The 12,598-nt window shown below is 45.5% G+C and overlaps 2 protein-coding genes across 5 annotated transcripts in view; both read right to left on the bottom strand.

Moving 5' to 3' along the window:
- Nucleotides 1–291: 291 nt before the first annotated feature.
- On the bottom strand, nt 292–5,465 carry SLC35D3 (solute carrier family 35 member D3; the record flags this gene model as incomplete). The annotated part of the gene is made up of 2 exons (XM_083857782.1): nt 292–4,015; nt 5,030–5,465. The coding sequence occupies 2 exons, from the start codon at nt 5,463–5,465 to the stop codon at nt 3,186–3,188; spliced, it is 1,266 nt and encodes a 421-aa protein (XP_083713908.1). The 3' UTR covers nt 292–3,185.
- Nucleotides 5,466–8,704: 3,239 nt separating this feature from the next.
- Nucleotides 8,705–12,598, bottom strand: part of PEX7 (peroxisomal biogenesis factor 7) — a 47,051-nt gene continuing 43,157 nt past the window's right edge. For all 4 annotated transcript variants that reach the window (XM_083857985.1, XM_083857984.1, XM_083857983.1 and 1 more), the window contains one exon: nt 8,705–11,342. In XM_083857985.1, the coding sequence (XP_083714111.1) occupies nt 11,274–11,342 (69 nt within the window). In that variant the 3' untranslated portion in view covers nt 8,705–11,273. The remainder of the gene's footprint in view (nt 11,343–12,598) is intronic.

Raw genomic sequence — 12,598 nt, 5'->3', positions numbered from 1 at the left:
AAAAATTAATGCTTTAGTCATCTCCTAGAGCTGCCATGCGACATAGATGGTTATACAAATACTTAACATTGTAAAATGAAATTATTATTATGTCCTTTAATAATGCAGCAATTTTATAATAGAACTATTAATAATGAGCATAATCTTGCTTTTATTAATTCTAGAGTTATAACAGTTACACCAGTGACATTAAATAATCTTAAACATGTAACCAAAAAAATCACCGCTGAGAACCACAGAAATTTGAGCTGTATTGATGTCCCAGCACTTCAGAATCCTGTGTTCCTTTGTCTGTCCTTAGTCCCTCTGTCCATGACAGTATTTATAGTGTGTGGTCACATGCTGAGGAAACTTGGATGATATAAAGGCACAAGAATAACTATAAATGAAGCAAAAATGAGCACCCTGGAGTAGCAACAATAAGAAAACCAGAAGGCTTTTGGAAAGCAGTGCATTTTATTCCCACATCTCATTCTACCGTCTTCCGCTGACAATATTAAAATACCTCAGCACGAGGCAGTAGTTTTATTTTATTGAGCGACAGTGTCTGTTACTGAAAAACTGGATTGCATTTGCTAAATTCCCATTTTAATTTAGGGAATTTACAGGTAAAAACAGAATACAATATAATCACATTTCGACTATACATGCAAATGTACAACATTGTAACAGCAGCTTTTTAAATAGTTAAAACTGTTTGAATTTCCACAAATTTCTACTAATAATTTGACAACAGTAAGTGGCAAAACATTTAAACCCTTCCCCAGGAAAAGGTCCCGAAACAAGAGTCCAGTGGGAGAACTTCCTACAGCACGTGTCAAACACGGTGTGTGCACTATGGGATCTAAGACTGGCATCCAGGTGGTAAGAAGACCCACATTTTTTATGGACAGAAAACACTGAGCACAGTGAGGACAGATCAGAACTGTGGGTTTCTCTCCAGCCATCTGTATGACTACAATGCAGTTCAATATTGCAATGAGTTCAGTAATACAGCATCTATAAGTCATAGGCACAAACTTCTTTAGTCTAGGATGCAATTGAAAAACTAACAAAAGCCCTATTATATTAGCCAAGAAACAATAAATAGTACTTTTATTGAAAAGGTCCCATATGGAGCTTGAACAGAAGGTAAACGTATTTTGGCATACAGCCAGTACCTCTTAAACACAAGCTATACATAACATGTGATGTACAGAGCTCCGTGCCCTGTCCCCCAGCTCAGCAGCTACAGGCTTTTAGCATAAATGTCCTTTTAGCCATCTCTTTCAAAATTCATGGGTGATGCCAGGTCAGCCAACTTCTGCAATCCTTCCGAAAACACACTGCCACAGCACCTGATGTTTCTGCCTGCATTTATTGACAAGAACCTAAAGCTCCCCCAGAGAGCAGTTTTGCAAATATTCCCTGCTGGGCAAATTGCTCACTTCAGACTGAATGCGCTGTGAGACTAATGCTGCCTGCTCGGCTGGAGAGAGCACTGGGCTAGGCACTGCTTAATTAGGGCTCTGGGAATAACTGGTTTTCAGTTCAGTGGCTTAATAGATAATAATAAATAATTATTAATAGCAACAATAACAATATTAAAAACAACAACAACAACAACAAACTTGGTTCATTTTTTCAGAACACGATAACAACTTGTTTCAGTCTGTTTTCAAGGTGGCCCCAATGGCGGCAGCATCCTTTTGGGGTGAGAAATACTCACAGTCAAATCTTTTCTCTGTCTAGTCTGAGCAAAGGTTCCACCCAAGGACTCCCACCTACCAAAAGGATATCTTCAGGCAAAGAAACACCCCAACATTTGTTTCCACAGTCTTTCCAGTCAAACAGATGTGGGACAAAATACTAGCGTATTCAGCAGAGGCCTTGCTGGAGTGCCTGCTTCCCACCTCCCACATGAGCACTTGAGTGTCCAAGGGAAGAGGCAGCTCTGCCCTTTGCAGCCCATGGGGACAGGGACAGTCTGGCACGGGGGAGCTGCTTCTACCAAAGCCATGGATGTCCTCGTGCCAAACACACTGAGCATCCCGTTCCCCAAGCATGCAGCCACGGGATCTGCCGGAGCACCAGGCAGCTCCTGCTGCCTGCCCACACTTTGTTCCACTGGATAGCACAGGGACAGCGAGGGTGGATATGCACAAAGCCACGTACCAGCATGTGGCCAGGATGCAGCAGAACTGTCCTGCAAAAGCACCCCTGGGAACGAACTTCAGAGTTGGTGACCCTAGCTCTGCTCTCGACCTCTGCTTATGAGAGAAGGAATGGAGAGGACACCTGGGTTCCAGTCCAGGCTCTGATTCATCCAACTTCAGGGTACAGGAGGGATAACACAAGGCACACACTTTCTCCCTAAATTTTTATAGCCCTCCCAAATCTAGTCAATACATACCAACATTTCCAAACTCTTTTATTTGAGTCAAGCTAATATTCCAAATGCTACAGGTAGTTAAAGCTCATAGATAAACATCCTTCTTTTGCCAATCAAAGCTTCTCAGAAGCTCAGATCTGGTTCTGCTTTCACATACACCACCACAACACTAAAGTATTTCTACTGAAGACACAAAGCACTCAAGGTAAACCAGGTCCAAGGCTTAGCCTGGAGGGCTTCTATTCATCAGATAAGTGATTTTACACCAATATAACTGAAGTGGCACAACCTCTAGCTCTGTTGCAATTGCATTGACACAGAGGAGCACAAAACGTACCATTAAAACAAGCTTATATTGTAGGAATTAGTTATGTAGAGTACCTATAATTGGCTGGAATGCAGATACAGAAGCACATTGACAGAGCCTCCAAACATGTTGAAAGCACTAGGCTCCAGACACAACCTAAGGCACAGGCTACTGCTGTGTCACTGGCACTGCCAAGCATCTCAGTGGTACTGATGTCCCTCATATTCCTGGCTGCTAGGCAAGCACCTCATGACTTCCCGTTACCCAGCTCTCTCTGTGTCTGCAGCAGTGTCAGCACCTTAGCTGAGGTGGGTCTAAAGTGACATATTGAAAGCAGCTGAAAGCAAGCCCAAAGCAAACTATGACTTTTTGCTTTCTGACAATGAGGTAAAGTCATCCTGAATTATTTGGATTTGTAAGCATTGATGTGGAAATGTATGCTCTGCCTTCCCCCTGTACAGAAAACCAGGTGTCTGTCCTCAAGCAATAGGTTTTCAAATTTGCTTCTTAAGGGTTTGGTAGCTCTTCATTTTCTATCAAATAATCCTTCTTTATATAATTAGCACCCCTCACCAACCTCCAAACTCCAAGATAGGCTTCTTTCAGTGAGCTTCTGTTCACTTCTTGTGTGATGGTGGATTTCCCCTGAACCGCAAGTGCCTTGGCTGATTTCTCAGTGACGTCTTTCTCTTCCTCTTCACTCTGTCTCTGTCCTGTGGATGATCCTTCCACCACTGCTTCCTCAGCCCCCTTCCCCTGGGAAATTGTGTCCATGGCAAACAGAGCTTGGTCTCCAGCCTGCCTTTTCCCCTCCTCTTCTCTAGCTTCTTTCTCCAGGTCCTCATAGTTGCTCTGCCGCTTGGTCTCAACATACTTGGCCACGCAGTAAATGACTGACCCCAAGGTGTTGACCACAACACCAGCTATAAATAACTTTGTGGGCTCCACATCATTGAATGCCACCATGCCTACTGTGATGGTGGCTATGCTCTTCACCACCCCCACAAAGCTGGTGGTCACAGCCGAGTTAATGTAAGTGCAGTGAAGAGTGGTAAAGTTCATGGCACAGCTAATCAGGACACAAGCAATAAAGATGCATACCATGGCAGGGTCCTTCCACCCTGGGAAGGACCAGACATTGATGGAATCCATGCTGGCAAAGGAGCAGATGATGAGGAAAGGGGTGGCCGAAACAGCGATGGCATACTGAGCTGTCAGGGGTCCGTATTCACTATCTACACTGGTTTTCTGAATGAGCACCAGGTAGGCAGCATGTATCAGCACAGCCAGCACGCCTGTCACATAGCCCATAGCATCCCCAGTCAGGTCACCAGCTCCTGTCACAAGAGTCACAGAGAGAAATAAGTGTAGGTGTTGCATGCGAGACAGAAAGAGAGCACTGTTTGGACTAGAGGGATATTTAGGAAATAGACATGATTACACTTTCCATAACCCTTAGGATTTGTCACGCTTGTCCCAAGTCATGACTCTCAACAAATCTCTTATCCATTTTTTTAAGCTGCAAACATATTGAGTGTTTTTCAACCCCTTCTAAATCCCACAGCCAAAACCAGATTGCCTTCTGCCTTTTGTGAAGACACTGTGGCAGATCTGTAGCTGAAACTGCACAGTGTGATCCCTGAAGCAACAGCCTCGCTCCCGAGCCCCCTGTCAGCCTCTTTGCACAATAAATTACACCCTGTGCATGTGCTCTGTTGTCTGAGGCAGACCCCAGTCCAGGAGAGCTGTCGGGCCACAAAGTGCCAGCTTTGCCTCCCAGCCCACCTACCCCTAGGCTGGAAAGCTCGCACCTGCCCATATGAGATCGCACTTGTCCCAGCAGGGCTGCAGTTGTTCAAACATTACATCTACCCCTGTAGATGCACCCACCAGTCATAAGAGCACACTTCCCTCCATAAGCTTGCACCTTCCCTAGCAGAGCTGCAGTAAGGTTGCACCTACTCCCACAGGTTTACACCGACCCCTATAAAGATGCACCCATCTCCAAAAGGTTGTACCGAGCCCTGCCAGAATGGGGCTGCAGCCACCCCTGCAACGCTGCACCTGCCCGCCCGTGAGCCTGCACCTGCCTCCGTGGGGCCGCAGCTGTCCCCCAGGACTGCACGTCCCCTTTATCCTCGCGTCTTTCTCCCCGGGCTGGCGCTGCCTTCCTGGTCCCGCGCCCGAAGCCCAGACGGAGCGGCTGCAGCTGCGGCCGCCCGCCTTGTCCCGCCCCGTCCCGTCCCGTCCCGTCCCGTCCCGTCCCGTCCCGTCCCGTCCCGCCCCGTCCCGCCCCGTCCCGTCCCGTCCCGTCCCGTCCCGTCCCCCCGGTGCGGTGCGGTCGCTCTCACCGGCCAGCGCGGCGCCGCAGGTGGTGATGAGGACGGCGACGAGGACGCCGGGGGAGGGCATGCCGTCGCGGAGCACCAGGGCGCCGGTGACCAGCGTGACGAGGGGCAGGCAGCGCTTGAAGACGACGTACATGGGGAGGCTGAGGCCGCGCAGCGACCAGAGGGTGAGGGTGGACTGCAGGGTGGCCAGGGCGGCCACGGCGGCGAAGGGGCGCGCCAGGCGGGGCCCGAAGGGCGGCAGCGCCGCCAGCCCCCGCCGCCGCAGCGCCTCCAGCCCCAGCGCCGCCGCCGCGCTGCTGAGGCACTGCAGCAGCGTCAGGAAGGCGAAGTGGTAGCGGGCCAGCAGGAACTTCAGCAGGATGTTCAGCGAGCCCGAGCACAGCCCGTGCGCCACCGCCACCGCGACGCCCCGCGCCCGGCCCCGCCACCGGAGCATCCTGCCCGCGCACGGCCCCGCCGCCGGGCCCGGCTCTGCCGCCCGCCCGCCCGGCCACCCGCCCGGCCACCCGCCCGGCCACCCGCCCGGCGGCGCGGGGGGACGGGGACGAGCCGAGGCGGGGGGCGGGAGGAGGCAGGACGCGCTCCCGGCAGGGCAGCCACCGCTCCCGACGTGTCCCCCCCGCGCCGCCCCCAGCGTGTCTCCCCTCCTATCCGCGTCCCCTCCCCGCCCCCGGAGAGTCCCCACGCCATTCCCGGTGTTTGCGTCGCCGCTGTCGGTGTCCCCCATCCCGCCGCGCCCGCCCTCTGTTTTTCCAGGTTCGCCCCACGGTGTATCCCGGAGCGCTCCCGGCTCCGCGGGGATGGGAAGCCCCCGCTGTCCTCATCCCCTCCCGACTCCGCTCGGGTGCAGGAGGACGGGCAGCGGGAGCGGGCACCGAGTGCTTTCCGCGCCGGGAAAAGCCGCGGGGCAGCCGCAGCCTCACGGCCGAATGCCGCCGGCCCGAAAATAACGTGGAAGAGCCGTGGGAAAGCCCAAATTTCCCCGGAGCAGGGCGATCAGTCCAGGCCCGCGCGTTCCCAAGCAGGGAGCACCGCTTCTCCTACTCCCCAAAAGTATACGGCCTCCCGGGGAAAAGCATCAGTGGAGGCTGCCGGCAGCATCCCTCCCAGTGCCCCCCCTCCTGCCTCGGCTTATCCGGGGGAGCGCGTTCTCAGGCTGAGAACGGTAAAGAGACGGGAAGTGCTGCTAAGAAAAGCAGGGAGAACCGGGTTCTAGCAGAGGGAATTACCTTGAGAAATCACCAAAACCTGGTAGCCACACAGCTTTCAAAAGTGATGTTTTAAAGCCTGGTAAAGCTTAACTAAGCTGATCGCATCTCTCGACTTTCCAGATGAAAGTTTTAACAGGAGATGGCAATAGTCTATATCAACTGTAAGGAAAAGGCAAAGCAAAACCTGTTCTCTGGGGCAGCCAGTCCTCTCCATCAGTTCCCTGCAGTGTCAGGCAACACAAGGGAAGGAAAAACTATACTTTTATTCGGAGCTGCCTCATAATCTTGAGCCTTCTTTAAACATCATCAGGACAGGCAGGGTAAAGGAGACAGGGCAAGGTGTATGAAATTAAACAAGGTACACATTAAGAATGCATGTCCGAAGATGAAAACTAGTAATGCAGGGAAAGAAACCATAGGTACTGGAGACCAAGTCTGGTTTCAGAACCCACTGGAGAAATGTGCCAACACATTTACATCAGCCTCTATTTGGACTCCCCCCAAGCCCACATGCAACACAATTTAAAGCAAACTGTGGATCACCTTGACAGTGTTTGCACATGGGAGGGAAAAAACCTGCCAAGTAAGTGCAGATGGAAAAAAGTCAGACTGTGCTTTCTGGAAATACTGTAGTAATTTGGACTATGCCTGTGTGTATCCTCTGGCAAAAACAATTTTGTCACCTCACCAGTGAAATTATCACTAGAGAAGTCAATCTCTGACATTGCAGATTATCAGGCTGCAAAACTGCTTTGGGGGCTAAGTATTTCCTTGACTGAAACAGAAAAACAAACATATCAGAAACAAAAATTTTAATAGACTATTTCACTTGTAAGGAATGTAGAATGATCATCCTAGTCCAACTGCATTACCACTTCAGGGCTGACCAGAAATTAAATCATGTTGTTAAGGGCATTCTGCAAATGCCTCTTAAACCACCCCACAGAGAAGGTTGAGACATCAACCACCTCTCTAGGAAGCCTGTCCCAGTGCTGAATCCCTGCTTAGTAAAGAAATATTTCCGAATGTCCACTCTAAACCTTCTCTGGTGCATCTCTGAACCATTCTCATGCATCTTATCACTTTTGTTCCAAGGGGAAGAGATCAGCACTTCCCTATTCACTTGCTCTCCTTGGGAAGCATCAGAAAGTGATGTTTCCTCTCAGTCTCCTTTGCTCTGAACTAGACAAGCCCAAAGCCTCCAGCCTCTCCTCACAGGACATCCCTTTCACCAGCTTTGATGTACACTTCTCAATGCTTTCAAGGACCTTCACGTCCTCCTTAAATTGTGGCGCCCAGAACTGAATGGAGAACTCAAGGAGAGGCTGCACCAATAACTCAATTTGGAAAGTCAAGTGTTCTAGTACCAAATCCTATCTTTTGGAACTCACCTGTGCTGTAAGGGCAGCTTCTCTTGCAACACCTCTCATGGTCCTCCTAATTTTGTCTATAGACAGGGAAGGGTGGTGGAGATGAAGCTGTTGTCCCTTCCCAAGCAACCCCTTTCTCAACATGGATTGAGGCCAGGTTCAGTACTAGTCTCCCACTGCCTCTCTAGCACTCCACAATCACACAAAATGTTTTCCTGCTCTTCAATGGGGAGGAACTGAATAAAGCAACAGGGAGACATTATTAGAGGTGACACTGCAGTGAAGGTACTTCCCCCACACTGGCTGTTCATGTGCCCAGAGGGAACAGTGGCTGCTCAGTTCATACATTGATTGTTAAAGAGTTTTGGCCTGGAAGTGGAGCAGATCATAGCAATTAATGGCTCTGTAGTTCCTTACCTTAATGAGATGATTATGATACCTTAACTCATACTTTAGAGGAAATTATGCCCAGTTCTACATTTCACCTACAGCTACAATGACACAGGTGAGAGGAAAACAAAAACTGGAGCAAACTGGTGTCTCCCTCAGGGCACAGATTTTTTTTATAATGGCTTCTTGGATGAAAATGGTAAAGATATCTATAAAATGTTTAATGGAAAATTTGCTTTAATTAGAGTTTAATGCAACCATGAGGTCTCTCAGGGAAGAATTGTGTATCCTTTCCCCATCCCATGACCCTGAGCACAGCTGAGCAGTATTACTGAAAGGCACAGTACACCCTGCTTATGCAGCAAAATTTGAGGCCAGCACTGTACTTGGCTAGAAGAAAGAGATCACTTCATCACTGACACATACTCTGCACAAGCAGACACAAAGAATAATTTAACATAGCTTTCCTTTATGAAAATGAACAGCTGATGGGACACACAGCTAGGAAAAGCTGCATAAAGTATGGTCTCTACTTATGTACAGTACAGGGGAAAAATGTGACTGTCATCCAGTACTCATACATGAAGTAAACCATGATTATGATACTCTTCTTAGAAGATACTCTTAGTATCTTTAACTGCATTTACTTTTTGAACAACATTTCTTAATTGGGGAAGTGAACACAAGAGTATAGCCAAAGATACTGTGTGCAATTAATTTAATAGCATTATAGAACAACAAATCCATGCCTTTAGAACTTGATTAATCAATATGTTTCTTGAACCAAAGAGAAACCCAGACTTAAAAACAACAAAATCTTTCACAGGAGCAAGTCTGAAAGTAGAACATATTACATCTCTTAGATTGTTGTTGTTAACTGTTTCAGTAGATGAAATAAAAAAAAAAGATTGGAAGCTAGTATTTTGGTCATAAAATAAGAAGTATTTCTTCAAAACAACTATTGCAAATATTCCCTGAGAATTAAGAATCAGCAACAACTATTGCCAAATTGTTTTTTCTGTTACAGTGAAGAAATGTTACAGCACATTCTCACCATTCAAAGATCACACAGGAAGATTAAAGGCCACAGTTTTTATTTACTATGTGCATCTTCTGGACGTGCTCCTGTTTTGAGAGTATTAAATCCGGATACAGCAACCCTCAGCACTGAAGCTAACCAGGACATGAGGGGAGAGAAGGCAGTTGAGGAAAGATTTAATCCATGTGCTGAGTGTGCATGTTCAGAATTCCTAATTTCTCCCCCTGCACTAGATTTTCTAAATTTTCCCTTCCAACCAATAGGCTATGGCAGCATTCTGGAATAACCCACTCTCTCTGTCCCCTCAGAAACATGGATATAAAATACACACCTGCCACCAAAATGTTCCACTAGACAAGCAACTTGTAATCAAAGCAGAAAAGGGAGATAAAACAGAAGAGTGGAGGAACTATTGAAGTTGAAATAATCAATTTCAATGCTTAAAATTAGATTTTATGGCCCATGGTACTGCTGAAAGCTGCATGCAGCACAGCTTTATTTTGCATTATTCTTCAGCACACAGAATTAAAGTGCAGTAAATGTTTGGGATTTGGTACAGCACACTGTCATTAAAAAAAAGATAAAATCTAATTTTTGTTATTAATTCAGCTCAAAAAGATGTCAGTCTGGGGGCAGTTTGCATTTGACCAAGAAAAATACAAGATCCAACTGGGATCCAAATTATCATGTTGTAGAAAAAAGTTTCTTCCTGTCCAGCCCTACATACCACATCAATATATCCCCATGGCTACCTGTTAGTTCCACGGCTCTTTCTCCAAGATAGAGCAATCATTCTTTCCTTGCAACTTGCAGTTCTTGTCTCAGCTGAATTCCTTCCTTCATTGCTTCAAAGCATCCAGCAGATCTGGCAGTGTCAGCTATTGGTTGATCTATGAGTGCTGTGACCCAGAAGGGCAGAGCATTTATTAACAGCACACTATGAAAAGCTGACCAGAAATCTGCAAAGACCCAATCTGCAAAGAGCCTTCTAATGGTAGTGTAGTTGAGATGGGCTAACAGCAGAAAGGAAACTGCTTTAAGAAGGTTAAAAAAAAATGTCTAGCAGGAAACCAGGAGAGAAGTGTTGCAGTACTATGACAGTTTGATCCTAAAACACTATTCGGAAGTGTTTGGAGAAACATAACATCTGAACACCTCTACTTGCCCCAGAAAACTTAGATGGAAGTACCAGCATTTGGGCTGAGGGGTCAAACTGGGAATGCAAAGTATTCAACATACCTAGAACATGTTGTGCATATTGTAGTGACTGCAATAGTTTGGCCATGCTGGATCTGCTATGCTTATATCATGCAATCAATCTGCATGTGTATAGGTCTGGACATCAGTTCTCACTTTGGCCAGGCTCTGACTAGGTCAGAGGTCCAGAAACACTGGATATATGGCCACGTTCCTCTTCTATTTCTTGGAAGAACTGTCTAAGTGAAAATAGAAAACAAGTCTAATAGAAAAGATGGTCGACCCATCTCTAAATCTTGAGAATTCTGATCCAATTAGTTTTGTATGTATTTCATTTTTTTAATAACCATTTTCTCTGTTATCAGAGTATCTTTCTACATAACTTCATCAACTGTTTTACTCAAAGAGATCTAAAGGAAAAATATATGAAAACAATCTTTATCATCTTTGTGAAGCAGCAATCAAAAAGGTCAAACAAATCAGCTGGCTATAAACTATGACATTTACTGTCGATCAAGAGTAAACGCATCATATTGTGAAAGAAAATAATGCAACATGACTCACAGCAAAACATAAATGCATCTGAGTGATACAAACTTCAGTTGACATTACAGTACTTTACAGTAAAAAGCCTTTATTTGCTTTTCCTTTCCTTTCTTTTCTACAGTGACATCTCAAAATACACTGCCAGTTACTTTTAATCTTTATAAGGAATAAGAAGATTCAGGCCTCTGTTCTCATCATGAGCCAGACAGATCACAAACTCGTGTTGGTTATTCAGCTCTGAAGACACCACTGATATCTGCTTTGGCCACTCTTCAGCCACTGAGTAGCTGTGGAACATTTTGCTAGTTCAAGTACTACCTGTACAGTAAACCAAGCCCTAAAGTCTCCACATGTTCAAGTGCACAACACTCTTTTCAAGCAGTTTTACTTATAAAGAGACACTGAGATTAGTGACACTGTTGACACTTTAGCACAAGTCTGGTTGTGGAGGAGAAGAGAAAGGTTCCTGGCGTGTTAGATCATCTTCTCTTCTAAACAGGAACTGCCAGACACGATGGAGTGTAGATCTTGACTAGTTCATCCCAAGCACAGTCCACCACCTACAAAGCAAACAATCTATTTAGATCCTTCACAAGTGTCATTTTTACAAAAACCACAGGGAACTTATTGCATATTGTGGATTTAATACCAGTTGGTACTCTGACTTACAATACTTCAAAATTATACAGTAACTAAATTGGTTTTGGTTTGGTTTTGTTTTTTAAACTTTAACTTTACTGAGAAACATGAAAATTAACAACATCCTTTTTTTCATACTCCCCATGAGGAAAGCAGGAAAACCTTTGGGTTTCAACTGATTGTTCCAAACAGGCAAAAGAATGTAACTGAATATTAAATTAAGGAAGGACACCAAAAAGACCAGATCCTGCCATGTTTCTTCTCTTTATAAAGTCTTAGGTTCCTTTTACCATAGTATCTAAACATTTCAAGGCCAGATCTGAACAACCTTCTTATACTCGCAGATACCGAAATTTGCTATAGACATTTTCCTAATGTTTAGTGCTGAGCAATGGAAAACCAAAAAAGTTCAAGAAATTATACAGGAAGTTTCCTGAAGAATTAAGCCAGAATTTCAGTCTCACGCTTGATAAACTGTGAGCTCACTGTCTATTGTTGAGAAGAGAGATGTGCATTTGCTGAGCATTGGGATTTGGAGGTCGTAGTGTTGCTTCAAGCACTACCTAGACCCCCACTAGTCTGATAAGAAGTGGTGCCACTTGTAGCAAAGGCATCTTATAAACACAGTAACTGTAGAGTATAATTGAAACTTTTCCAAATTCAATGTCCCAAGCTCTATCTTAGATGAAGGCTTGAACTTAAAATCAGAAAACCAGGGGGTTAACCTAAGTCTATAATGTTTTAAGATTTAAACAGTTAACAAGATCACAAGGAAAAAGACTACAGAATGCTTTAGGTTTGAAAACTAATTGCAAATGTAACAAAGTGAAAGGGTTAAACACACTCAAGAACATGACTTACCATATATATTCACTTACCATATATATTCACAAAATATTGTGAAAGACAAGACAAGAACTAAGGCAAACAGAAGAAGAAAGAGGAAAGCTAAAGAGAAAAAGCTGATGAGGTCCACAAATAAATGTAAGCCAGTCTGGCTGAAACCATATTGCATTATCTTTACAATGTCATTTCCAGTTGGGATCACAAAAGATACAGTATTGGATCCTCTGCACAACAAGCTTCCTTCTGATGCAGACTACAATTCCTGTTCTCTTCTAGAGCCAGAATGAACAGCTGCACACTAAAAATTTGGAAATCCAACTACAGTATTTGA

The sequence above is a fragment of the Zosterops lateralis genome, assembly GCF_965231275.1.
Source record: "Zosterops lateralis genome assembly, chromosome: 3".
NCBI lineage: Eukaryota > Metazoa > Chordata > Aves > Passeriformes > Zosteropidae > Zosterops > Zosterops lateralis.
Note: the sequence above shows the minus strand (reverse complement) of the source record. Positions and strands in the feature narration are given on the sequence as shown.